Source organism: Gymnogyps californianus, chromosome 14, assembly GCF_018139145.2.
Source record: "Gymnogyps californianus isolate 813 chromosome 14, ASM1813914v2, whole genome shotgun sequence".
Classification (NCBI taxonomy): domain Eukaryota; kingdom Metazoa; phylum Chordata; class Aves; order Accipitriformes; family Cathartidae; genus Gymnogyps; species Gymnogyps californianus.
This window is the reverse complement of record NC_059484.1, coordinates 10344948-10372926: the sequence shown is the minus strand read 5'-3', so window position 1 is coordinate 10372926 and position 27979 is coordinate 10344948. Positions and strand designations below refer to the sequence as shown.

Below are 27979 nucleotides of genomic sequence, written 5' to 3'. Positions count from 1 at the left end.
CTGCCGCCCGCGCCGGAGAGCCACCGCGGGGGCTCCGCTGAGGGGGCCCGGGGGTGCCGAACCTCCGCGGTATGAAGAACGGCAAGCGGCTGTTCTGTTCAGCAGTGGCGGTCCTGTGCTGAATAGCATGGATCGTGTTCCCTTAGCGCTGCCAGCATTACAGATTTTACAGTTCTTCGGGTAGCGAGGTGTTCCTTTGCGCACCGTGTAAAAGCATGAAAAGGCGGTTTATTAGCTGATGAGGGCTAAGGCGGGTCCTTTAGCCCTCATGAGCTAAAAAAAGGGCCCAAAGCAGCACCTACCGTGACACCCAGGAGAAGCAATGGTAACATTAGGGCTGCACTGGCCTCAGAAGCTGCACAGTTTTATACCCAAGAGACCTCCCAAGGTTTCTGGATGGACAGGCCTAGACGGATAAGGTTTTTGACCCTCAGCAGCAGGAAGGATGGCTGGCATCAGTGTGAGGAGGCTGGGGGAACAACATGAGGTACCTTCTGCACCCTTGAAAGGAGGAAAGGGGAGGCAACGCAATGGCCCTTTTGCTTTTTCCACAAACTCCTCCCCTGGTGCCGTGTCTTCCCCCTCCTGCCCCCAGACTGTGCTGCGTGACAAACCAGGTTTGGACAAAGCCAGCAGGTGTTGGAGAGCATTTTCATGGCCGTTGCAGAAAGCCAGTCAAAGGACCTGGTGGGCTGCAGTCCAGGTTCTCCCAATGGTCCCACCATGCTCACCCAGCAGCCTTGCGAGGCAGCAGTTAGCATGAGTGCTGACCAGGGGAGAAAACAAGTTACTTCCTTACCTAGCTATGATCCCTTCCAAAGGAAAGTTGCTGACAATACCAGGAGACCGAGGGCATTTGCTTCAAGGGAGCACACGCCATTCACTATCACTCCACACATAAAATGATTTGAGACGGTATTTCCTCCACAATTTTTATTTTAAATTACAAAGGATGTTGCATACATTGATGAATTTGTATCTGAATAGAAGTGCTAGGGATCAAGGGTGACAGAGTAAACAAAGTCAATAGTTTAATTGTGCCTCTTCTCAAAAAAATAAAAACTGCACAACTATTAACCAACATTAAACATTGCAACTCTTAACAGATCATGCTTTTAACAAGGTAAATTTATTTTCTAACAGAGACAAGACTTTCAGTAAGTTTTTCTGAGCTCCAGTTGGAAGTTGATTATAGAATATCAAGGACAGCATTACAATCATGACCCCAAGCATAGGCAGAACAGGATGCCATGTTTTGTTTAAAATGCCTTTTTTTTTTTTTCCTGTCAACCACCTATGTCCACACGTGCCATCAGCCTTAAGAGTTCACCCAACCACAAATACTGAGCAATAAGTTTTACTTGGACATAATACTCTGGGAGGATAGATGATTCAAATCAGAATGTATGAATATCCATCATTGTAAGAAAGATTAATAAAATTAAGTGCTACTACTAGGTTCTGTTTCTCAATCAGAAGATTTTTATAGGGCGGAGTGTGCTTTTGCCAATACCAAATCCAATCCAGAAGTTTTCCTTACAGTAGCTGGTTACCTCACCCAAATTTGACTTACAGAGATACCCAACTACAAAAAATTCTTAAGAAAAACTTGGAACAGACATTATCTAAAAAGTTTGGAGTTTTTTTTATTAAAAAAAAAAAGTGTGGCTTAAGTGTGGCTCTGGCTCCACTTTAGCTCCACAGCTCATTAGAAAGACAATAAATGCATAGTCAGTATTTGCTCTTGTGGAAGTTCATGAATGTCTAAGAGGCTGAGGATTATAATTCAGTGCGCACACGCACCTTCTTATCATGCTAGAAGCATTGGGGTAAAAAACATGGCATATTGTGAAATGTAAATTGTAGAAAGATAGAGACATTTTTGTATGCTGCAAAGAAGATATAACCTAGAAGTGCCATCTTTCATTAATGACATTTAAGAATCCCAATTTATATTGGGAGATATTCAAGAGTGGTGTTTTGTCAACATACTAATGCCCTTAATACAGTTACAAGAAGAATCAGTCACTGAAGCAGTAACTGTTTGAAATGTACTTCACACGATCCCTGGGGTAAACAAAATAAACCTCAGCTGTGTGCAAGGCTGTGTCAATAAGCCAAGACCACATCTAGCAGCACACTTAACTAGATGATTCCAACTGAAGCCTCCAACTTAAAAAGAAAATAAAATTATGATTAGATGCATTCTTGAAATTCAGGTCTCAAGGCCAAATACAGATCCTAACATTCACGGTACATAATGGGGTTATGCCTCAACAGAATTTCAGGAAGACTAGCAAGCACGTTTGAGGAACAGGATTGCATTTGCTATTTCTGCTGAAGGCAACTTGTATACAACCCTCTGAAATTCTCCTGATAAAGCCTTTTAGAGCTTTAAAAAAATCAGCTATGTTTAAATGATTTATGGAAAAGAAAAGCACATCCAGTCTTAATATTTTGTGAACAAGCTGTTTTATTAATGAAGGCAAATATCAGATAAATATTGGGGGAGGGGGCATCTTTTTAAAATAAAATCAAAACTGACACCACTATTTCAGAAGTGTCTGGTTGCTTTTAGGTTAGTTAAAAGACCCTTCATCCATTTTAGGGATTTTTTTGTTTGGTTGTTTTTTTTTTTTTTTTTTAAAAAACAAACTTTTTCCTTGCCCTCTTAGTATGGAATAAAGTCTATCTATAAAGAATTAGGAACTGAACACAGCTGAGCCTGACTCTCACATCAGCTTTACAGCAATGCAACTTCATTAAAGCACAATGATTTCAACTGGTATGATAAGAAAATCCAGCCCATCCACACGTAAACATAGCTTTAGTAGTAAGTCTCTCTCATCCAAAAAAAAGTACTCGCCAAGTATCAGTAAGTGTGTTCAATAAACCATAAAAGGAAGCGTTAGCAAAAGGGGTTTAGGGCTAAAAAACACCCTTCATGAGCACCCCCAGGTTTTGCAAGGCCATTCAAAAACTGGTCTTCCATATAAATACAAAAGGACTATTGAGAGAAACTGAATTCAGATCTATCCAAACTTTCTTCAGGATGCTTTTATCAGTTCTGATTCAATTTCAGAAGGGTTAGGTTTGAAGAGTTCAGAGGGAATGAAAAACATTTAGTTCTAGATGTACAAGTAAGGCACAATATAAAGCCACATCATCATCTGTCATGAAGGAAGTAGGAAAGGACGAGAATCATACATGGTACAGTAGAACAAGCAGTCCATCAATTCAAAGTGTGGCACCTAAGTTCAGACTGACGAGATCTCAACAAGAGCAGTTATGACAGCATGCTTTTAATATGGAAACAAATTCTAGAGAATCCAGTGTATCAGAAAAAGGAAGAGCTTTTGTTTGTATTAAATCAAAAATGTATAATTGTTTTTGGATATAGGATTAAAAGTGAATATTCACAATGCCTACACTCAAAAACAAACAAAAAAATCCAGGACTTCATTAAGATCCACATACCATGTATGAACACTGAAAATCTTTAGAAAATGGTCTTCTCTAAAGATCACCCAAAAATGCATGCCACAATTGCCAAAAAACAGAACATGTACATTTGTTGGTTTTTATACCCTTACAAGATTTTTGTTTGTGATAAGTATACACTAAATGTATATATTTTAATGACACTAGAGGAAGCAGATTGTTACTGGCATTAAAGTACAACCATTTCTAGACGGTTTAAATGCCACAGAGTCCCCTGGTTAAAATGTAAAGCTGCACAGCTTGCCTATGTCACCTTTATGATAAAGTTAAACCAGCAAAAGGTCTTATCTTTACTCTACATTTTACTGCCAGGTTTTATTTATATCAAGTATCGCTGCAGCATTCTGACCAGCCCAGAGTTAGCAGCAAGTGGCAGGAATCATATAAAACGCAGTTTCTTTTTTTTTTTCTTTTTTAAACAAAGTGCTTTTCTAAGATATACATACATATAAATAGGTACAAAATAAAGTGTCAACATTAAAAAGCTCAACTATTTAAAAGCTTTAACTTAAAATAATACATAGAAAACACTGAAATGCAAGGGTACGGAATTCACTAAAGATTCAAAGTCTACTTTGAAATGCTAGACCAAAATCATATTCTGGTTTTCAGACAAAAATAAAAAGCTATAAAGTTATATTTGCCCAGTATTTCTGAGCAGTAAAAAAGGGGCTTTTTAATACCTTGTCAGTTTAATTTGTCACAGAAGTTTTTACCTGATTGCAAAACTGCTCTCTTAATGTTTAGAAATGCTGCCTTGTCTACACAGTTTGGATATAGCATAAGGACCTCTCGTATCTGAGCGGCGCGTTAACGCCATTCATCAGAAAGGAACAACAGTATTCAAATCTTGGTACAGACATGGCCTTAACTTCACAAGAGACATTCTCTGTCGGGGTTTTATGGGCCGTATGCATCTCCGGAATAACTGCAACATTGGCAATAATTACAATAGGAATACATCCGACCCACTGTGTAAAGCAGCAGCCAACTCTCACCTCACCCTAACAACAACAACAAAAACACCTGAAACAAAACCACCCACATTCCACTCAGATTTTGCAAGTCTTAAGTGGATTTACAAAGTTTTGCCTAAATTGCCCTGGGTATTTGTTCAGTCTCTTGTAGGAAAGACTTTCTGTACAGCTCAGTAGTGGTATTTTGGCCTCCTCCTCCCTTTTGAGTCTTCCAAAATATTTAGATACAAAGTAAGCTGTGTGCACACTCACAAGCGTGTGGCAGGACTGCCACCTTCATCGGCCACTCTTACTGCACTATTACCGATTCAGACTTTTTTTTATAGTACAAGCTTGGATATAAAAATAATCTACTTATAAACAAAAAGGAATCACAGTACAAACAAACTTAGACAAACTAGAAATGAAGTGGAGAAATTCCCCAAAGGGAGCGGGGAGAAAGCCTTCATGGACTTTTGCATTTTTTTTTCAGCAGCTACATTTGAAAATATTTGGTATTTCTATTTTCAGTAAACAGTGTTTTGTCATCTTTAAATAGGGAGAGAAAGAACAGGGAGGAAAAGGGGGGGTCCATGAAACCAGAGAATGATCTTGCCTTGAGATAAAGGACTTTCTCATCAAAGGCTAAAGCTTTTAATCTGTACGTTAACACTGACTACAAAGCCAACTCTTATTAGCAGAAGAGCAAATAAGAACTGTGTGTTAATATTCCTCAATCATAGAAACTACTGAATTAACAAGAATAAGTCACATATAAGTTTGAAGAAGCTAGTTTCGAAATACCTGTACAAAAATATAAAAGTCTATAAATTTTTTGTTTTGTTTTGTTTGAAGCCTGTGTTGATCCTTGGAAACATCACATGCATAATAATACATCAACTGGAAAAGTGGCAACTAAGGAATTAGATATTTGTAGCTCTTTTTTCTCTTTACATATATACACATTACAATAAAAATAATTTTATTTTGGTTGTTTGGTGGAAGTATACTACAACAAGCTAAATATTTTTTTTTAAATTCTCAAAGTTGAAAACTATTTTACCAATAGCTTACTAAAATCCAAATATATTAAAATCTCCTACAGTAAGTGCAGAGAAAAAAGATTTAAAGACTCCGAGACGGCCACCAACTTATCTACCATGGAAGCGAACTACAAGAACAGCAAATAATATTGTTATGTATGAATGCTCCTTCTGTAGATAATTGGACCCAAACAAAAAAATTCACAGTTCAGTAAGATCCCTAACCCTGACCTTTAATTTTTTTTTCTTTTTTCATTTGTTTTTACATTCAGTACAGTATCATATAAGCTGTGCAAAACTTTACTTAGACTGGCAGTTCGCCATATCAGTTGCATTTGTCTTTGGTACAAAAATAAACAATCGCATTAATGTGCAAGTATTTGTTTTCTTCCGGCCAAAGTACCGAAATTGAGTTTTCTAGAGCCATCTTTTATACAATACATAGACTCTGTGGCATATATCTACATTTTCAACATATTCCTATATACATTCAAAAATTTTAAGAGCTGGAACAAATACATTAAAATCTATAATCTTACCATCTATACATCTTGGTTTTTCCCCTCAGGGTTTTCTTCATACAAAACTTTACCAGCTTATACTGATAGCTCTCCCCCCAAAATACAAGGCACAAAGAATATACTTTTTTTCTCTTGCTTGCACAGACATTTAAATACTATATTAAGCTCAGAAAATTAAAGTCTTATATGGCACACTAGCGCTAATGCCACGTGTGCTATGTACAAGTTAATGGTTGCAAAGAAAGCTTACTGTTTTTTTAAGAACAACAAAAGAAAATCCAATTATTTAAAAAAAAAAAAAAAAGAACAAAAACCTCCCTAAATTGACAGCTTTACCAAAAAAACATTTCCTCTTATTTTACTTGGAGCATAAACCTGTCGCAATGTCTGGCATATGCTAAAAATTTTTACTAGCAAAAACATGTTTTTGCTTCTAAAACAAAAGTGATATATTCTGGTCCTAGATAACTTAATTTTAAAAAGAATCCTCATCTCTGTATTTAAGCTTAAAGCAGCTTTGAAACTATCTGGTTTATGGTCCAAAAATGCTATTAAGCATTTTGTATCATGCTTTGATTTGTTTTACTACATTGTTATTTAGAAACAATGGAACCTAATTGTAAGTGTTTACATAATGCTAAACTGACATGCAGACCAGAATGCAATTTACAATGAAGTACTTGACGACACAGGTAGAATCTGAGCGATGAGAACAGCTGAAGTCATGTCTTAAACTTTTGACATTGGTATTCGTAGCCCTACAAGGCCACCGGTGGGGTCTCCTTCTGCAGTCTTCTCTAAAACTTGATTCACAAATTCTGATGTCTGTCCAGCTACAGGTAGTCCTAAAAAGGGAGGGTAAGAAAACGTGCTGTAAGGTTACTGTGCATTGCACGTATTTGTACATTCCTGTAAGTAATACAAAGCCAATGAACACTTTGGTTAGTAACCAACCACAAGGCACAGACAACTGAAATTAGGAAGCGCTTCTTTCTTTTCTCTATTCCAGAAATTGTTTGCAATCTAATGTATAATAGGTTATACGTCTCTTCACATACATGCAAATACATGAAGTTTACTGCTTACCAAGAGTGTCTTTAATAAGTATGTTCAACTTTTGTTCCATGTTGACTCCTCGATCATCTTTAGGTACCTGCACCCGATTAACTATTTCTTGTTTAATGGAGTTGATCACAAACAGTAAATTATCTGCAAAGAAAAAAACCTGGATTAGATTTACAGCACATTCCCCCTGGAGCAAGAGATCCACAGTTGTCCACACACTGTTATCTGTAAGCGTCAAAGGTGTCACATCACACTTACTGTAAAATTAAGATGTAATAGTTTACATCTGTAAACATATTTTCAAAAAGATTTACATTACATGCATACAGTTACATAATTTGCATCTGTAAAGTAGCTCAACACTGCAGGTAACCCAATTTACGTACACTTTATGGAGTGGACTGTTTTTGTACCAACAAAATTGCTGGGTTTGTACCAACCCTGTTTTCTCTATAAACTGCCAGGTATGACCCAGGTTACATGATGGTGCAAAACACAGACTTGTCTGAACAAAAGAAAAATTAAGATGTGAAGAGTTGTATTTACCATATTCCGTGTTGAGACCCCAGAGTTTTACTTTATTGGCTTCATACTGGGCTTTCTTTTTTAGTCTACAAGCCCTATAGTAAGAAGAGGGGAAGAATTAGAACACTAACAAAAATTCCAGAATACTAAGAGCATCTGTTTGCTTGCCACACGAACTTGTCAACCAATATTCCCAGAGCTGTGACGTACAAAATCATCTATCTCCTCACTCACCTTTGTTGAAAGCACTCTGCTACCCATATCTGCTTACATTTCACACTTGTGGATTTTATCCCTGTATCAATCATTTGCCCTGCAGCTAAGTAAGCCAGTTTCCAGTGGAAATAAATCGCTATCTAGGGAACAGGCAAACTACATCTCCAAAGCGCCAGTTGCCCTGCCTTTTGATAAACTGGTAATTAGCCCATTGCAGGAACTGCCATGATGAAGCAGGATCTCTTGAGGCAAAAACTAGTACGATCTTAATCGTACAGTTGTAGTAATGTAAATCTACTCATCCATGTAGCGTTATCTAATATATACCTGGAAGCCAGCTTGTTCTTTTCTTTTCTTGACCTTGGTCTGGCAGTTAAGGGGAGTTCACTGACTGGCGTCAGGTCACTGATCACCTTATTCAGCTTCCTCAGTTCATTACCAATCTGTAGAAGTTTTCTGGGGTTGGGAGTCAGGTCTTCTACATCAGTCCTCCGTGACTTCTTTGCTGCATATTTTCCTGTTTTAAATATGCAGAAAATTGGGTTGGGAAGCGACACAATACATACACAAACCTGCGAAAAAACATTCTTAAATATGTATTTTTTTTGGGTGCAGTTTAAGTTCCTTTGTTCATTACAAGAGAATGGACTGGAATCATGTGATCCCTATGGCCTTTCATAATAGAAAGAGCATTTCCAGACAAACTGCTTTGTGCAATTCTCATTATACCCAGATCAGATAAGAGCAAATACTGCTGGCCAGGCTACTGGATGTGATAGACAGTATACACACAACTGTGCTGAAAAATGTATGTCATAAGTTCAAACCCAGTTGTTTTGCCCCAGCTGTAACTTGCTAACTCATGTGTTCAGCCAACATATCCTCTTGCACACTCAAGTTGATTAAATTCCTAAATAACCTTATTGCTAAAGTTCTGTATTAAAAAGGAGTGTCAACGCCTGGTACTGAAACGATCTTCAGTGATATTGAGCTTAAATGATCAACATAAAGGCTAGTTAACCTCTTTTATATGTAAATGAAGCTATTTAAGGCCTGGTTTTCCTGAGGAAATACACATATTCAAGACAAAATCTTTATTCCTTAAGATTCTCTGCCACTGCTATGTGTCTTTTTCTAGATTTCTATTAAAAATGCCAGTTGTTACAGACACTTGCATGAAAATGTTAATAAAACTAACAAAACCTGCTCCAGAAATATTTATTAGAAAGCCGATAATTTAGCATGATTTATCTGAGGTAGATGACGACCTTGGTACATGTCCGTATATGAAAATAAAAAAATCCTGCACATTATATTCTGTAGCTTCTGGATGCTAAGTAGCGTTTGATCCTACAAATCCCTTGCATACACATCTGACTTAAAGGTCACTTGCTCCTCCAAGTGTCTGGTAGGACTGAGTCCTCAAGGCATGCTTGGTTATTTGTTGTTTAATAACAAGTATAGATATAAGCCTTCGTAAGAAGGAGCAGTGATAGGGACTTTAGGTACTGATATTTCACTACAAGATAAATAAGCATATAAAAACTAAGGAGATTTAAAAAAAAAGTTTCCTTCCCTGAATAAATCTACAAGTAACAACAACAACAAAATCTTTTGGTTTAACAGAAGATAAACTGCCATGTTAAAGAGAGTAATTTTCAACTGTAAGGGAACGTTAACATTATGACCAGGGAAGCTGGTTTCATTTGCTCCTTCAAAGCCAAAATCAAATGGAGCAGCCTACCAAAGAGGTCCTGTGACAAGAAAATAAACATTACTCCTAAGAGTGGTTTGTTCTCGGTGATGTTCGTCATGTGTGTGGTACAGCAAATTGCTAACCAAAAAGTTACGGGAATAAAACACAGTTATTAGACCAATTGGTTTAAGTTTCTAAGAGGGTATTTTAAAGAAATAGTTTATTCACAGAAAAGTAACTGCTTCACTGTGCTGCATTCACATAGGTGGGAGAAACAAGTAGGGAGGAACAAAGAGACAATTACGCCTTATTGCTTGTCCCTTAGTTCATATTGCAGTTAACGTGAACTTTGCATCTCAGATCACTTCCCACTTACTTCTAACACAAGCAAGACTAAAACTAACAGCTACGAGGAGCAAATATCAGTCAAGGAACCCATCCAATATGTTTACAGTATCCACTGAGAAAATTTCGAACTCTTGGGGTTTCCACTGAAAGCCCTTGGAAGTTAAAATTCTCAATTCATTCACCTTCCTGTGGAAGAACCACACTGAAAGTTACTGTATTTTTGCTGTGCCTTCCTTGGACGCTGTGCAGAACTCTGCTAATTGAGCAACAGACTTACAGTGTTTTAATGATTTATTTTCATGGCCAAAACACAACTTCTCAGCACTTGCAAGCATGGGAGTTTGGCTACTGAAGGTGTCAGAACGAAAGACATTCACTTGTAACTAGGACTCTATTCCTACCATGATGAAGACCATTCTTCTGATACATGTTACTTGGTAACGTATCTCGATTCCACTCGGATGGCCTCAGCATTCTTTCTTGTTGCGATGGTGTTAGTTGCTCGCTGTACTCCCAGAAGTATCTTCGCTTGCCTCTTTTCCGAGAGGATATTGCAGTCATTTCTTTTAAATCCTCCACAGAATCATTTTCATACCCTAAAAGGATGCATTGCATTGTTTATATAATATGTTGACAAAACTGTTTCTAGCCCTTTAACTGAGTATTCAAGTTAAGAGCAAAACCACAGACGAGGCCTGTTTTACATTATCTAACAGACTTGGTTTTCAGCATCAACTACTACTGGGTACTTGCCTTAAATTCAGGAACAGACATTGAGCCAGTGATGGTGCTTCATTAGTTGAAAAGAGACAAATTATTTATGCATTGAAAGACCCTTTATGTTCTCTGACCCCTTAAGCTCTATTGCTCTTCTCCCCCACAATCCCACCACTGCAGAGTACAGACAACAGCTGTTGGAGAGTGTTCTTCCATCCATACAATTTTCTCCATGAATTTGCAGGAACATAATCCTAACTCGCCTCCACATTTTAATTAATCTCTAATCAAAAACCATGGAAAGAGAAGCAGATAATAAAGATGGATTAGAAAAAGACTAATAAAGAAAGCAAAATTATTCAATCATACAATATTCTGAGTTGGAAGGGACCCATTAGGATCATTGAGTCCAACTCCTGCTCTTCCTTGAGTTTGAATACCTTCAGGAAATAAATCAAACCACCCATCTCTACTAGACTAGAGGAAGGGGGCTCTGCTATCAGGACAACGACCTAAATCCCATAAGAAAAGACCACCTAAATTGAAGAGATCTGGACACAAGCTGTTCAATCTCTTCCTCACCTCTTTAGTGGGATGAAGAGAAATGATCCACAGTAAAGCTACACAATATTTTAGAGGTATATTATGATGCACTTGATATGATGAAGTGTTCGTGAAGTACATGGAAACTGTAATGCCACTATCCATATTGCATAAATATTTATACCATAATTATGTAAATGCAAACCACAGTTTTTAAAATCCTACGTATGCTTTAGAAAATAAAGACAACCTATCCTAAGGTTAAAAAAACCCAAACCACTGCATCGCCTTTTGTACTAAAATGCTATACAATAGTTTGCATTTACTTAAAAAAGAATGCATTTCAAAACATCACATACACTGATGAAGCTTCAAGAAAAGCCAACCACTGAACGGACTGGACTGTAAGCTTAACAAGCCTTGACCCCATATGCTTGAGCTCTGCTTCATCTTTTAACAGTAGCACAAAGAACACTTTCTTCTTTTTAAAACAGTCCATTCAATTAGTCTGTTTGCACTTGAAAAACCAGTTGAAGGAGAAAAAACAAACTTCCTTGCTTTGGTCTGACTCTCACCTCATAACCCAAAGTATGAATAAAAGTTAGGTGCGCAGAAGGATGAAATCAGTTCTAAAGTTCTGTTTCTAATCATTTCATCAACTCATTTACTTTGATTCTCTAGTTTATTAAAAGGACAGTATTTTAAAGGCAAATCAAACAATGAAACATGCTCCATAAAGTATTTTTTCTTGTATAGCCAAAATGATTATGACAATTGACATTAAATATAGTTTCAAATACCACAAGTATTTTTAACTGTACTTCCATTTTACTCAAATGCTGTTTGACATGAGTATCAAAATACTCTCAAAAAACCCACTTGCTTTCCACTTGAAAAAAACATGTCAAGCTATGTAACTCATTATATAGATATGTACAAATTTAGCCCATGTTCATGATAACACAGAATTAAGCCAACCGATGAAAACAAATCTCTTTAAGAGCTGATGTGTACAAATGTACAACAAGGTTAAAATCAAGACTTCCTGTTTGCTTATTTAAACTATAATTAAGTTAGCAACTCAAATTATGTTGACTTAATGCATCCTGCCTTGCAACTCTAACATTGACCTGCTATCATTTTAAAGTTACATAGAATAATCTATGCACAATGTCCTAACCTAATCTGTAACATACAGGAGTGCAACAGATCTGTTTAGCTTTTCTGCACTATATTCATCTTCCTTGAATTCTCCTCTTAGCAAAGATCCTATAGTAGTCTCACTTTCTTTTGCGGGCTTCTAAGAAATCTGAAAAGGTTCTTGTACTTACCTTTGCAAGTCCCTCCTAAAAATCTTTGTTCGCATCCCTTACTACGGTTTTAGGTTTAAATTCACCAGGGTTAAATGAAGTAAAACAGAGAACAGGCTAGACATGACTTTTGCATCTTACCAGATTAAAAGCAAAAATGGCCCCACCAAAACAAAACCAGAAAATCCCTTCTCTTTACCATTTAGTCATACTGACTTCTGTCAAACCATTATGAGTCTTCTCCCCCCAGCTGATGGTCCAGGTGCTCAGAATAGATGCAGTGCAACTTCTTTAAACAATCTCCATGTCTCTACAAGCACTTTCCCTTTCAGTTATTTTTTCTCCAGTGCTACCAAAAACTGAATCATTTGTTGCATCTCCCATTTCTGGAATCTCTTGACTACTTGATGGGAGAAGCAGTCATTTACAAATATTTCTATTAAATGAGATCGGTAAAATATACTAGTAATGGCAAAAAAAGTTTAAGTGCTAGAAAAGGCCTGGGCTGATAATTCCCATAATAAATTACCTTTGCAGGTGACCAAAATTGCTAAATCTGTATCATGGTGATAATAAAAACATTGTTGCCCGAAGTTGCCCAACAGCCAGTCACATCTTTAGTTATTTCTCCAAGTTCCTGAAGTTCGCTATATCTCAGTATTTCCTCAGACAACACTAACACTTTAACAGAGCATTTCACACGCTCCAAAAACATACATGAAGAAGAATAAACAAAAGCAAACTGTGTATAAAATACGTCAGAGGGTCAGCAATAACTAGTAAGTTGTTGTCCTTTCAGTAAATTACATCTTCACTCTAAATTTATCAACTGATTTTGGTTTCAGTACTATGGAAGGTTAAATCTTCCTGTGCCATGCCTATTTTTAGAAACTTTATCCATAGTATTTACCTTTATTCTAGAGGTTAAAAAGCAACACGAAGTACAAGAGTGACATAATTAAAATACCTGGAGACATTACCTTCTAATATAATCAAAACATATGATGAAACTTTTAATATCACCATACTCGAGCTGAACGGCTTCATTCACTTAAAGTTCTAGCAAGCTTGTGTAAGCCAAGTTCCTCAGTTACTGTACTGCATGACATAGTTGTATTTAGAAGGCAAAAGCGACTGCTTGTCAGTAAAATTTGAACAAACAGCAAATAGTTAATGTAATTCCACCGACTGAAATCCCAGCATTTTAATACGACATCTCTTTTTCAAGGTTACCAGGCTTTCTGTGCAACATGCCTCCGTGGGCTGCAAAGCACTGTGCAGTACAGCAATCATTACAGAGCTGTAATAGCTACTCAAAGCCCCAGAAAGTAGAGGGAGTTCAATTCAGAAGAAGGGAGGAAGAGGTTTTAAAATGCTAATAAAAACGTGTTATGTACATGTAAAAGTAACATAAAGGGCATAATGCTTCACAAGTTTAATGCCAACTCCGGAAATCTACTTAGAAAATAATTTAATCTGAGAGTTCATTATGACAAACACTGACAAGCTTTAGGGAAGCTGCTGTGTTAAAAAGGCAAAATTTCAGCTGCTTTCCCCCCTGCAATTACATATTGCCAAACGTCTGAATACCCTAATTCTTATACTCTACTACAAAGCATTTATAAAATGTGAATATTATAATACTTTCTACAATGAAACTAATACTTGGTTACAGTCCTGTCCCTTTCCCTTCAGATTTTATTTTTACACAACGTTACTGCTTTGTTACCTTCTAGGTGAAGGTTAGTTCTTATTTCTGTTGTTAAGGCTCCATTTCTACATGCAGAGGAGAGGAATTCAGTATCCTTTGAAGACCCACTAAGCGTTACTGCTGAAAACCACCAAAAAACGGTTCTATTAGTTTCAGTGGTAGGTATTCTTTGGATTCTGTGGAAAACTGTACCTACAGTAGGACTTAAGTAAATATGAAATTATTTCACTCAGGCTATGATTTCATACCAGCTATCAAGAGATACAACTCTGGATAAATTCAAAGCAGCAACCTACTGAAGCACTACAAAGCTCTGCACATCCTATGATCAAGCCACGAAAAAAGATGACAACAATTGCAGGTAGTTGCTCTACGACCTCAGGCTACAAGCTAGCTTTCCTGTATTCTTTATTATTATTTTTGTTGCATGACCACAGTTAATGCAGTTTTTCTTGAAACAGGGCAATAGAGACATTGTACAGTTTTCATTAATTACATTTTGCAAAGGACTTAGTAAATCTGGGAGGAAAGTTTGTAATTTAAGATCAGTGTTGCTCATTTGTAACTACAAAGCATTCAAAAGCATTCTTTCCCACTTGGCAGACAAATCCATTAACCTCCATGTTAACAAAGCCCAACATTGCTGGTACCTGGTTCTGAGAAAGTATCGCTGATGTCGTCATCTTTATCATCCTCATAATCTTCTTCCTCATCATCGTTTTCAGACAGCTCGTGCTCACTGCCGAATCCTTCATCATGGTCCTCATCTTCAATATCATCCTCATCATCCTCATCTTCCTCAGGGTCTCCTTTGGCTGACTGTTCACCCAAACTGTCTGTTACAAAAAGAGAATAGTTGTGCTCTTCTTTCTTCTGTGAAGAATCTGACACTGATGTGCTGGCAGAAAGACTGCTCTCCCCCACAATAAGCCCTGGGGTTTCCTGGGGTGGACTGAGGAGCAGTTCTTGAGTCTCTTTAAAAGGCAAAATAGGAGGCGTACTGTGACTATGCGGGGACTCTATTCCTTTTCTTTCTTGTCTCTTTGCTACAGCACCACAATAGCAGGTGTTTTCCTTTGCTGCATCAGCATGTGTCTGGCTCAGCACTGGCCTGCTCTGTGGTAAAGGATTGATCTTTACTTTTGCCTTTTTAACATAGTCTTTACATTCAACGTGAATGTTCACCTTTTCATTATTGTACACATTGGTCTTCACCATGATTTGTGTACTGGAAGTAGGCTGAGTTGCAGGTTTGCTTGCCTTCTGAACACAGTCCGACAAAGGTGCCTCAGCCTGAACGTTTTTGGAGGAACAGACTGGGGCTGCTGCTCTGTTTGCAATTTTTTTGCCAGGTAATAAAGAATTTAAAGGGTTTTGTTTTACACTAAAGAGCAAATCAGAGTAATAGAGTGAATCAGAAACAGGTTGGGAGTCCTCACTGTTAAGCTGAGCCAGTGTCGGTGTTTTGCTTATCACCTCTTCATCTTGGTATGGGCTTGAAAAGTCATCAAGGCCCAGGTAATCCACCTCTTTTGTTCCCCAGATGTCACAGCTAGTTAATTTAGTGTACTTAGTTAAGTCTTCACAGTAGGTGTCCCACTGCTCCCAGTTTGAGGTGAGAGCAGCTTCTTTGTCCAGGATGTCCGTAAAAGACTCCAAGTTCTCAAGGTCTTTGCAGTCCTCCATTGAAAGTAAGTTGTCTCTGGAGCTTTGCTGATAGTCCATTTCTCTGTCCTGTGCATAATAAGACACGTTAAAAATTAATAGAAAAAAAGTATCAATCAGCTCTGTCCTCTACTTAATCTAGTATGCTGAGCTTAATTCCAGCGAAGTGTAAGAGAGTGATAACATATGAAGATACCTCAACTTCCAACTAAAAGCTTCTTTTAAGGGTCAGAATGAAGTCCAGCTTCCATGCTTCAGCAGCAGATCTTTCTGAAGAGATTGCTAAAGATACAAGTCCAATGCCACTGGATTCTTTTTCTGCTATTGCAAATTCATCTGGTCATCAGGAACTAGACTAGTACTAATATCCATGTATTTAAAATATGAAAGACATCACAGGCAAGCTGTTCTAGTCTCCATTAACCTAGGTCAATCTTTGCTGTGTGCTAAGCAGAATATGCTCAAGTTTACCAGTCCCTGGAAAACCTCATTCTAACATGATCAATTAATGACTATAAGCTACCTTTCTCCTTTGATGCAGAAAAAAAAAAAAAAAGAATGCTAGTATAAGTAGCTCATGAGTCAACTTTTATTTTGCTTCCCCTGCATTCACAGCTTGGGTGCAGTAGCATATAGCTGCTCTTGCAGAAAAGATTGTAAGGAAGAGTCTCAAGCACCATTACATAACGTCAACACAGCTCTATTTGAGACTTGTATATCAAGCCTCTCCTGATGGCCAGCTTTAACAAGCGTCTATTGAGGAAGCATCACATTTGCTGGACAAGCAGTTAGGCTCTTTCCTAATCAGTAGCTAGCAGTAATGAATAACCTTCTAGCATCCTTGAACAAATATCCCTTTATTACTACACGAACTCAGGGTATTAGTCAAGGAGAGGAAGTTATGTACACACACAGAAAGATGACCTACCAGTTCATACATGAAGTCTGGATCTGAACTGCTTGCCAAGAGATCCGTGCTCATCAGAGTCTGCTCTGAAAACACATGGCTCCGAAAGGCATCCCCGAAAGGAGGGTCCATTCCACTCACACTGGGCTACAACAAAATTGATACTGACATTTGAAGCACGCTATAAAAAGGCATATTCTTTTCTTCAACAAAACATAAAGAGTATTGCCATTTCATCCAAATCTCTGAACTTGTGCTATACTTGCATCTGGAAGGTTTTTACCTACACAGATAAGCATGTCATTTCTCAGAGAGAGAGAATACTGTAAGTGCAGCTAACAACATGCAGCTCTGTAATCAAAGGACACATTTGTATTCATCATATAGCTGCAAGAGCATTGCTCATTCATTCTTTTTTGTTGGTTTGAAATTCTCATGCGTTTGCCAAGTTTAGGGATATGTTAGCATTTGTAGAAGAGGAAAGAGGAGAGCGAGTACTGGCAAGATCAGTGAGTATCAACAGGCACTACACGCTTGCAGGGCCTTCACCCTAATACAAACCATTTTTTACTAAAGCAGTGTTGACTGTTTTTAGAACCATGAGAACTCATAAAACTTCCACCTGAGACTGTAACAAAAGCAAAATTTATTACAACTAAATCAAGAGTGTTATATCTCTCAAGAACGAAGTGGAACTTTGCAAAAAACATTATGCAGGATGACTGGGCATGCAGGGAATGGGCAGCAAGGCTTTCTGCTACATTTAATTCCAGACCTCTATTTCTCTTCTAGACACACTCGCCCTGAGGGTTGGGAAGGGAGAAACACTGTACTGCTGAAAGTCATTCAGTGTGCTGATGTGTGAATCACTGCAGCAATAAAAGGCTGCTCTCCAGGCATCCACCCTCATCAAGACAACTTTGCTGAATCTTGCTGTATGAACAAATACAGTACCAAGAGCAGCAACATAGCTTCCACCATAGACACTACTGGGAGCCTAAAAAATATACACCATTGAATCTCTTATAAATTCTCCCCGCAAATGCCAGTCAAATTTGCTCTTAAACGTTTTGTTTTAAATAAGGAAGCAAAATTATTTACAGAAACAAACGAAATCATAACAGACTTACCTGAGGCATTTCCAAGCCCAGATTCCCCAAATCCAATTCCAAACTTCTTGTTTTATTCACTTGTAGATTCCTTTCCAGCTTTACTTCAGTCTCAGTGAGTTTACACAATCCATGCAATGAAATTTTTCCTTAGGATAACTTCAGTTCACCCTGATGGAGCTCTTCTATTTGTAGACTTCTGTGTAGAATAAACACAGCAAACCCCCAAGGAGGTAAGTAATCCTTCACCAAAAAGGTAGTGCTTAAAAAAACAGCCAAAGTGGAGTAAAGACAAAGAATTTCCCTGAAAAGTGATTATTCCTCATTCTGGAATGTATAGCAATTTTCTTCTCCTGCCATCTTTCACTGAATGAAAAGCCACAGATGCTACAGAACAGAGTTCCTCCAAAAACCTTTTTGGCTGAGTTACATTTTGTTGCCTTTTTTCCTCACTACCGAGACCACAAGCTCTATAGACATATGAAAAGAAAAGCCTGCCTAATTGGAAATAATGACTAGCATACTGCTGGGTATACAAGACAGAAACAATCCTTATGACTAATGTAACAGAGCCAATAAATTCTAAAAATGTCTCAGGCAAACGTCTCAAAATACTAATTTCAGAATAGGCAGTAATACTGTTTCAGCGACATCTCCTTTTCTTAAGAGATTAATCCATCCAGCATCAGATAAGATTATATCAATCACTCATATAGCAACATCTAGTGGTAGAGGGATTACAGCAAGCATGCTCACTGTCCAGCAGTAGAGGAAGGGAAGAGACAGACTTCCCCAACAGAACAAATTAAAAATTGTGCCAAATTCAGAGCTGCCTAATAAAATATCTTCTCTATTAATTTCAAGTAAGGCACATGCTGAAATTGGTCCAATTTATCTATTAGTAACTTTACCAGTTTAGTAGTTTCTATAGACCTGCTGCTACTTCAGTTGCATATCTAAAGACTTTTCCGAGCCTCATATCCTCCTTAATCCTGCATTTTTTAACAACGTAAGGAAAAACTGAACTGTAGAAAAGCAAGCACCTTACCACAAACATCAGTAACTATATCTACACTAAAAATGACAGAAGAGTCATAAAATAAGTAACAGGAAGTAAAAAAGAACAATGTTATATAAAAAACAATAATTTAAAAAAAAAAATCATCCATGGTATCAAACCTTAGTATCTAATGTAACTACATTGTCTTCAAGGATGCTGCTTTCTAACTGTCTTGCTCGCCTGCAAGATCCCTACCCTTACATAAAAAGCCTCTTTAACAAAAAAGCAGCATTAGAGGAGCATAATAAAAAAACCGAACCATCATACTTGTAAAGTTTTTCAGTATTATCAGTTAAAATATATTTGTTTCTTTGAGCAGAATTCTTCATTCATCATTGCTTCTAAGGCAGACTTCGGTGCAATCTGCTCAGGCTATATTTATTCTCTTGTTTTGAAAAACAAATAGTAAAGTAAAAGTGTTCTCCTACAGCAGAGCTACACTTAGAACTCTCCTCCCACCAGCACGTGACAGCATCCCCGTGATTATTCCTACTTTCACATAGTATCTCAGCTATTTTGTTATAGTCAGCATATATACCATCAGACTGTGGTAAAAGCAGACACTATGCAAAAAAGTCTTTACTTATCAAAACATACTGCTTTTCAAATAGTGGCTAGAATATAATGAACAACAATTACAAGTCCAGTTATATACAAGTTCTCAGTAAAACCATGCTACCACTGCCAAAGCAAGCCATTCCTTGTAGGGCCCTGTGTCGAATAAGAGCCAGTTCCTTCTGACAAAATTTTCTTTCTGCTCTAAAACTTCCAGGGAACTCTTTTTACTTATCTTAAAGTGACATTTAAAGTTAAGTTTGTGTCCCAGAGCAACGTGCCTCAACAACCCCTGTCTCCCTTCGCCCAGCAAAGGCCACACTGCAGCAGAATAAGTCATGCTGTTTAATGTGGCATGAACGACTAATTCACTTTTCAACCTGGCCTGATCTAGGAGAAAGGGCCTGTTCTTTAACACAAATAAACAATGTTCTCATATGCAAAGAAAGAGGCGAGAAGGAATCATCTTTAATACCAATCTACACCTGAGTAGTATCTTTCTTTCTTTCCATACAGAGTGGCAGAGATTGATGCCTTTTTCAACAGAACATCAGATTAATACTTTGACGTCAACACCAGAACACCACCACGACCATCTGCATTCACATGGGAGACTACCAAAGTTCTGCCACTGCATGATATAAAGGGGAAAGAAAGGAGACATTTGCTGCTTCTTCACCGGTTATTCTTTGTTATGTTTTTGTTAGAACACGTACCTCAAGCCATTCCACTGTGTTATATACACAGGAAAGGGGGGTGAAACTTAATCTGTACTGACACTGATTTCAGTAACAACCAACCAACGCTTCCAAGTGTCAGGACCAGGGAGCTTTTGGATCATTCACAAATCCTCAAAACAGACATTAAACGTTCAAAATACTTTTAGCATCTCAAAGACTGGAGTGATCTTTTAGCTATAAACTTATAGCACCATTTAAGAATGACAGTGTATGTCCTCCCAGGTCAAAGCAGTATATCAGCTAATCTGATGTTCCCGTAATTCTCTTTATATTTCATTCTTGACATTTTATAATATTTAAATGTGATTTGAATCCCATTAGGATCTATTCAAGTAGTCTACAACATAAGATTTTTCTTGGTAGCTCTATGGAGGGGAGACACATGGTGAGGCCATAAAAAGAAAGACACTGCCTCAGGGAGCTGCACAGTCTAGGCATGCTTCATGCTCCCAACAAAGCAGACCTACTTCCAACTGCTTTCTAAATTTTCCAGAATCATCAAGACCTTCATTAAAAGACTCCCGGTGTTCACACTTAACTACCAGTATTTTTTCATGAACTGGTAAATAAAGATGTATAGTAGAAGTCAATGACACATATAGAAGCACAGATGTAAAATCTGAACTCTCTGTGAAGGAAAGTAACTTCGTAGACCACAGCTGAAGTCCCATTTTTACAGAATTTATCATTATTGGCACTCTCAGCCCAAAACTGCGTTAGAACAGAATAGTACAGTTGTTACGTTATCTATAATGAATACAGATTTGAATGAACTGAAAGATCTGTGGCAGAGCGCAAGAATAGCAGTGTAAGAATTACTGAAGATAAATATAGCAGGAATTTCTGCTTCAGGACAATTTTCATTAATGCCTTACATCAGCCCTTCCCAAATACAGAGATACAGAAGTGAAATCCTGTAGTTGCTTCACAGCAACTGAACTGCAGGTGGAATACACAGCCCGAGGCACCGGGCAGGGTGCCGCCACTCCTTTTGGCAGCAGCCTGCAGTTAAATCAGATTAAGGTGATTAAGGAGCCAGCCCCTGAGTTGGTTCTGTGTCTGCAGATTCTTGAGTCACATCAGTGCGGAGCTGCGCCCCTGCTCCTGGGAGAAGGCTTGCTTGTCCACTTGGGCATGAGGAAGGGCAAGACATCTCAGGAACTGCTACGTTCATCCAGCATTTAAGAATTTGGGGTACTGATGGAGGCATGTATGTATACATTGGTTAAAATCCCCATCAGTCATCAATAAGTAACCAAAAATTGTTCTATAGAGTTAATAATTCATTAATCTAATGACAAATCCTAATAAAAATCCTCTGCATTTATATTTACTTTTTGAAAATGCGCATTTAGAGTAGTTTAATAGTGGTCCCAAGACACCCAGGAAGGCTGAACTTCAAACCATCTAATGGCAGGCTTATTACATGACATTACTGATGCAGCAGTACATTTAAATTGGCAGACAGCAGGCCCTAAACTCAAAACATGCAGCATTAAGGAGACGCATGGCAGTTACCATCCATATGCCACTTCCCTGGACTAGTAAAACGCCCTTCGGTGACAATACATTATCTCCAAAGAAGTCTCTATAAGAGAGAAACCTAAACTGCCAGCTTTCAGCTTGACAACTCTGAAAGTCTTCCTCAGTCACCTGTATGAATCATTTGTACTGTAGCTATAACTAAAGTTGCTATTTCTGTCTCAATTCAGATGTGTATTTTGTACAATTCAAAAGCACACGGAGCGTCGCTATACCATTTTGTTGATTGTACAGTGCTTATTATCACAGCAGCTAAATGCCTGTTATAAATACATTACATGAACAATTACACTTTTCATGATGGTGACTGCATCATACAGCACAGTTCATCAAAGTTATATTTTTGATGCAGATAAAAAAATAGCATGTCATGAGAGTCTGTCAATACTAAACCTACAAACTCAGGCTAAAACATTCAAGATGCCGAACTCTGAATTTCAGAGAATGCACAAAAACTATGCCGTATTTTAAAAGAACCATTATGTACTATGCAGTGTCTGGACATTTTATGAAGTACTACAGTTACAGATGCAAGAAGTTCTCTTACGCATCTCTTAAAACTTTTTTCCTTTCACAGTTTGTGCCAGTTTGTTTCCTACTACAGAATATACTCTGCTCAGTGCATCTTCAAGCGCAGAACATATTTTTCTTAGTTTTGTTTCTGAATATAATGTTCTTGTTGCCCTTCCCCCCCCGCTTCTTTCTACATGATTCTTCAATTAGCCAGACTTAAAAAAATTCTTTTACTTTTCTCCGCCACCACAAAGACACTCAGTTTTCTTCTGTGGGTTTTTTTTTTTGATTTTTTTTTCATAGCAGGTGAGCAAAGACACTCTTGTAAAAGGTCTTCCTCTGCTTCCACCCACAGTAGCCTCATTCACCTGCTCATCCAAAGCCAAGTCCCTCTACCTTCTCAGTGATGTATTTGTATTAAAACGCCAGCATAAGCATCTCAGACATTATGCCCTTTGCCTTCTCTATCCTGGAGAGCAAACAACATCTGATTAAGACACCCAGATCCTAAGCTCGATGGAGCACTGCCATTTAAAAAAACTAAAGATAAGCAGACCGTTTCACTTCTTTTAAGCCTCTTCCCTTCAGGAGAGGAAAACTGCTACTTCATTGTCTTTGTTCCTTTTCCTCTGCTGACCTTCCCTTCCCCCTCAATATTATTTTTCTAATCCTACTTGCCCACAGCAAACAGACTTCAAGATCTGGAAGTGGTGCCACTAAACAGAAGCTCTGGTCTCCAGTCACACACACAACACCTCAGGTAAAAGAGCTGATGAATTACCAAAAAGAATACAGCACTACATTCTTTGTTTGAATTAATACCCCTACACGTCAATGCCAGCTACCCAGCTCTGGAGGGGTATTCCACTTCAGCACGACTGCGTAAGCAAGCAGGCAGATGCCAATAACTGATCATCATACAAGAGGCAGAAGAAAAATAGTGGTTTTTTTTTTTAAACCAACAAAGAACATATTGCATCTACATATTTCATAAAAACTATGCCCAGAGTAACATATTCCTACTAGAAGCACTAGCTTTTCTGTACATTCTGGAACAAAGACTGAGATTTTACTATTATTTTAGTGCCAAGAGTGGGACGTGCAGCATGTTAAAAACTTATTAGAACTATATCAACACACTTCAATTAATTTAAAAAACTTTTAATAGTTAAGATATGAATTGCATAAACCTTTATTAAAATACCACTGTGGAGTTAGGAGAGTTGTTTGCACAACAGAATTAGCAGTAAGACTAACATTCAAAATTTTTTTTGAGCCAGAGATTTCCCCTGAAGTAGAGCGTGGCCAAAGCAAAGACAGAAAACAAAAGCAAAACTAGACAACAATCTAGCCTACAGTCTCCAGCAATATTCTATGTTCCTACATGATAGTTCTTCCTACATTTTTTTTCTGACAGCGCAAAGTCTTTCAGGGTAAGAAAAAACTTAATTCTATAGTTCCCAGAAAAAAAACTCTTATGATGAAGGGAATGGTACAATCTAGTCTACTCTTCATACTGTAAAATTATGTTTTGTTGTACTTTTGTTAGAAATGGGTTATCAGTACAGCATACTTCAAAGCCAGCAACAAATCAGAAAAACGCATCAGTCAAAATAGTCCAAAAAGTAAAAAAAACCCCAGCATAAGAGTTCAAAAAACAGGAGAAGAATTTTTTTTTTAATATAATAATATAATCAGGGAAATTATTATAGCAAGGTCCAAACCTTAAAATCTACTATTTTCAGAAAACTTTTGGCTTGACTTTCAAGCCAATGCCGACTTTCAAGCACTTCTTACGAAGTGCCAAATATCCTTATCAAACTTTTATTTTAAAACATCATTTAATTAGGCTTCACAAACCACACAGCATAGACATGCAAGTCATGGGAATCTAAACCAGTGCGTTCCCTTATTTATACCACACTATCAGTCTATTAGTTGGACAGAAGCTTCTATTCCCAATTAATTCCTGCTAACACTGAAGGGACTTCAAATCTTTGTCCTTCAAAAAGCTCTTTTGACACTCTCATTATTTAACAAAAACATGGCAAGGATGTTCAATGGCTTGATACCTCTGCTGCACATTTCTCCTACCAGTTAATAGTCCCATCAAACACAGAACAATTCTTTCTTTGCTCAGGTAAACTACTGGCTACAAAGCACTGCATGAAGTCTCTGAGTTATTATTCATGCCTCCAAAAAGTATTATCACTGAGCATTGATATTTCTACAAGAAACCCTTCCTGCTAAAACAATCACCTGATATATTTCCCACAGAGATTCTGACTTCTCATTTAAGTTGCCAACAATAAAAATCGACCGCGTTTCTAAAGCACCTGTGTCTGCCCCTCTATAATTCTTACTATGAAAATATACGTGTAATAATAATAATTAACCCCCCCCCAAGGCACGCAGAAATACTTGGTTAAGCGACCTTAGGGCAAAGGCCTTTTAATCATAATCTTTAAAACATTTTAAAGTGTTTGAAAGATAATATCAGAATCTGGTTCTGTTTTGCAGATTATGTATTGCATGATTTCAACAAGTTACCCTCAAGTGGCAACAACATAAAGATTACGCTTACTTTAAACGAGAATTTAACATTTCACTGGCATAGCTGAACGACTGAAACTGTTCAGCCTGTTGCGTAGAGAAGCCTGAAAAACAGCACGTGTTTTATACTGGAGCATGACACAGTGAATTCTGGTCATTAAATTATCTTTGATATCTGATCAGTTACATCAGACGATGCCCTGAGAAACACTGTGGGCTGGCCTCGCCATGCTGCACGGTTCTGTTAAACCACTGCCAACTCACAGGGATGAGATTAGGGCATACCAGTAATACCGCGGGCATCGTTACATAAAATAAGGTCCAAGCTGGGGACCTTCAGGACGGAGTGTAAATAAAGTTCAGGCTTCGTTCCTTGGTGACATGAGGGGCTTTCGGCAAGCTGCCCCCACCTCAAAGCCTGTGTGAACCTAATCCAGACTCGGAGAGGTGTCGAAGACCCGTGTGGGGAGACGCTGAAAGCCGGGGACACGCCCGGAGGCAGCTCCTGAGCCGGCCGGGGGAAGTTACCGATATTTTATCAGTAAGGTCTGTGGGAACTGGCTCACAGCAGGAGGCGGGAACGCGCCCCGTCCTCCCCTCAGAGGAGGGGAACGGGACCACCTTGGAACGGGCACCGCCAACGCCCCCCCGCCCCGGGCCGCGCACCGGCTGCGCCTGCGGACCCCGGTGGCCCGACCCCAGAAGCCACAGACTCCCTGAGGCAAAGCGCTCCGGAGGGACGGGGCCGCGGGCACCCTCCGCAGCCAGCGGCACCGCTCCAGCCCCTGTCCCTCCCGCGGGCAGCGGCAGGGCAGCTCGCGGCAGGGCAGCTCTCCCCCGGCCCGGCCGGCCCCGGCCCACACCGCGCCCCCGCCCCTGACCCACTAACACACCTCCCAGCCAACATGGCCGCCCCGCCAGCCAGCGCGAAGCGCAGCCTAGCGCGGCCACCACCTCCCCGCCCCGCCCTCCCCGCCCGCTCAATGGCTCGCTCCTCAGCCACGCGCGCTGCCATTCGCCGCCGCCCACGCCGCTCACCCGCCCAGCGGCCCTTTCAAGCTAGGGTGAGGCGACATGTAAACAAACCCCCTTCCGCAGCTCCGGAGGGGACCGGCCGCGGCCCCGGGCCCCCCAGGCCGCCCCGAGCGCAGCCGAACCGCGTCCGCCCGCCCGCGGGGCACTGGGAGCCCGCGCCGGCCTCCCCCCGGACCCAGCGTGGCGGGAAGGGCGCAGAGGGCTCCCCTGCCCCGCGGGAGGCAGCCCCCGCCCTGCAGCCCCCGCGGGGGCTGGGGGCGGCCGGCGCAGCCTCCCCCGGAGCGCACCCCCCGCTGCCCGGGGAAAGCCCCTTCCTAAGCGGCCGGGGCTGCCGCTCACCGTTCGCCGGTGAATCTCCATACCCCCCCGCCCCAAGCAGTTACATAAAACGCCGTGCCGGAGCAGGCAGAGTCCCTCCCGCCGCCCTGACCCGCCACTCGCAGACCGCCCGTCGGCCCGGGACCCCTCTCCGCCTCCTCTGGCCCCGCAGCCTTCCCTACGGACTAGAGCCGCCCCGCTGGACACCAGTACGCCCCAGGCAGAGAGACCCCACACACCCACGGGTGACCCCCTAGCCGTCCCGAGCCTTCAAACAGGTCGAACGCGGAGGAGGCGACTACGAGCCTGAAAAGCAACAGAGCGCAGGAACCGGCCCCGAGCGCGGCAGCGCCGACCGCGCGCCGACCGCACCGGCGCCGCGTACCCGGGCGGCCCCGCAGCCCCTCCACCCGCACAACCAGCGCGACCGGTCTCCCCCGGCAGGACGGCGCTTTCGTTTCCCTGGCGCTCGCTGCGAGACTCGCTTTCCTTGTAAAGGCACGGGCCGCTCCTGAGGGAGGGAGGTTGGAAGGGACGCTGACAACTCGCTGCTAAGCCCGCGCTACGTCCCCTGAGCAGCCTGCCGCGTCCCTCCGCAGCCCCTCTCACCGCGCCCTCAAGCCACATCGGTGCTGCCCCCCCCCCAGCCATCGGGCCCGAAACCTCAGCTCTGGGAGCCGGCGGAGCCGGACACCCCCCGCGCACAGCTGCTCTCCTGCAGCACCGGCAGCCACACCCCCCCAGCGCAGCGAGGGGAGCGGAGGGGGCGGCGGGCTCCCGCCGCTCCGCTCCCCTCCTGTCCGCTGAGCACCCATCCCCGTCCTCTTCTCCTCGGCGCCCGGGAACCGGGCAGACACACCCCTTCCCGCGCCCCGCAGCCCCCTGCCCGGCGCGCAACCTAACACCGCCTCCTCCCCGCCGGGACGGCCTCCGCCCGCCACCGCCCCTCCAGCGGGGCAGCGGGCCGGCAGCCGCGGCCCCGCGGGCGGCCCCGGGGCGGCCCGCAGCCCCCCGCGCTGCCCTCCCGCCTCCCCGGGGCGCAGCTGCCGGCCGGGGCGGCTGCCAGGCTCGGCCGCCGCCGCCCCCCGCGGCCCGCACTCACCGGGCGGCCGGGGCTCAGCAGGGGGCGCCGCCCCGCGCGCTCCGGCCCGGACCCTCCATGCGGCTTCGGGGTTTGTTTTGTTTATGTCCCTTCCTGACGGGTTCCCGGAAATCGCGTGACTCGCCCCCCTCACGTGGGGAGGGCGGGCGGGGAGGTGGGGGGGGCCCGAAAGGCCGCGCCAGCCAATCGCCGGCCGCCGCCCCGCTGGCCAATAGGACGGCGTCCCGGTGGGACCGCCCCCGTCACGTGACGGCGGAGAGGCGCGCGGGGGGTATTTAAGGAACGGCGGGGGTGGGCTGGCGGGCCGTGGGGCGGCAGCGCGGCGGGGCGCCCGCCGGTGCGAGGCCAAGCTCCTGCCCCGCTGCGGTCCTGGTCAGGTACTTACAGCGTTCATCCATTCATCTTCTACCTGCAGCTTTGTAGTTTTGCTACTCTCTACAGCAACATGCACAGCCCCCTTCCACAGTGACAGATGGCTGGCCTCCATCACTTAAGACACAACTGGAGAAATTACTAAGGGGGGGGGGGGGAGAAGACCCAACCATTCCTACCTTACTATTTGTAAAGAATATTTCTTCTATTGTTTAGATGACTTTTTGCATTTCACCCCCCTGTGGTAACAAAACTTCTTTCCCCTGTACTTAAAACCCATCATGCCTGACAAAACAGAGAGAAACACATTTTTTGCCCCAGAGACTTTGTAACACGTGATTCTGGAAACAAAAGGG

At 41.2% G+C, this 27979-nt stretch overlaps 1 protein-coding gene across 4 annotated transcripts; it reads right to left on the bottom strand.

Annotated features, from left to right (window-relative positions):
* Window positions 1-1006: 1006 nt before the first annotated feature.
* On the bottom strand, window positions 1007-27310 carry CREBRF (CREB3 regulatory factor). Of its 4 annotated transcripts, XM_050905044.1 has the most exons (11): window positions 27252-27310; window positions 17855-18032; window positions 16746-16871; window positions 15154-15886; window positions 14803-14988; window positions 14171-14272; window positions 10273-10467; window positions 8155-8344; window positions 7633-7706; window positions 7108-7230; window positions 1007-6866 (listed from the first exon to the last, which is right to left on the bottom strand). In XM_050905044.1, the coding sequence occupies exons 2-11, from the start codon at window positions 17861-17863 to the stop codon at window positions 6751-6753; spliced, it is 1854 nt and encodes a 617-aa protein (XP_050761001.1). In that variant the 5' UTR covers window positions 17864-18032; window positions 27252-27310; the 3' UTR covers window positions 1007-6750. The 4 variants fall into 4 exon arrangements, with proteins under 4 accessions (XP_050761001.1, XP_050760999.1, XP_050761000.1 ...); XM_050905042.1 differs by having other exon boundaries at window positions 14803-15886; XM_050905043.1 differs by lacking the exon at window positions 14171-14272 and having other exon boundaries at window positions 14803-15886.
* Window positions 27311-27979: the final 669 nt, after the last annotated feature.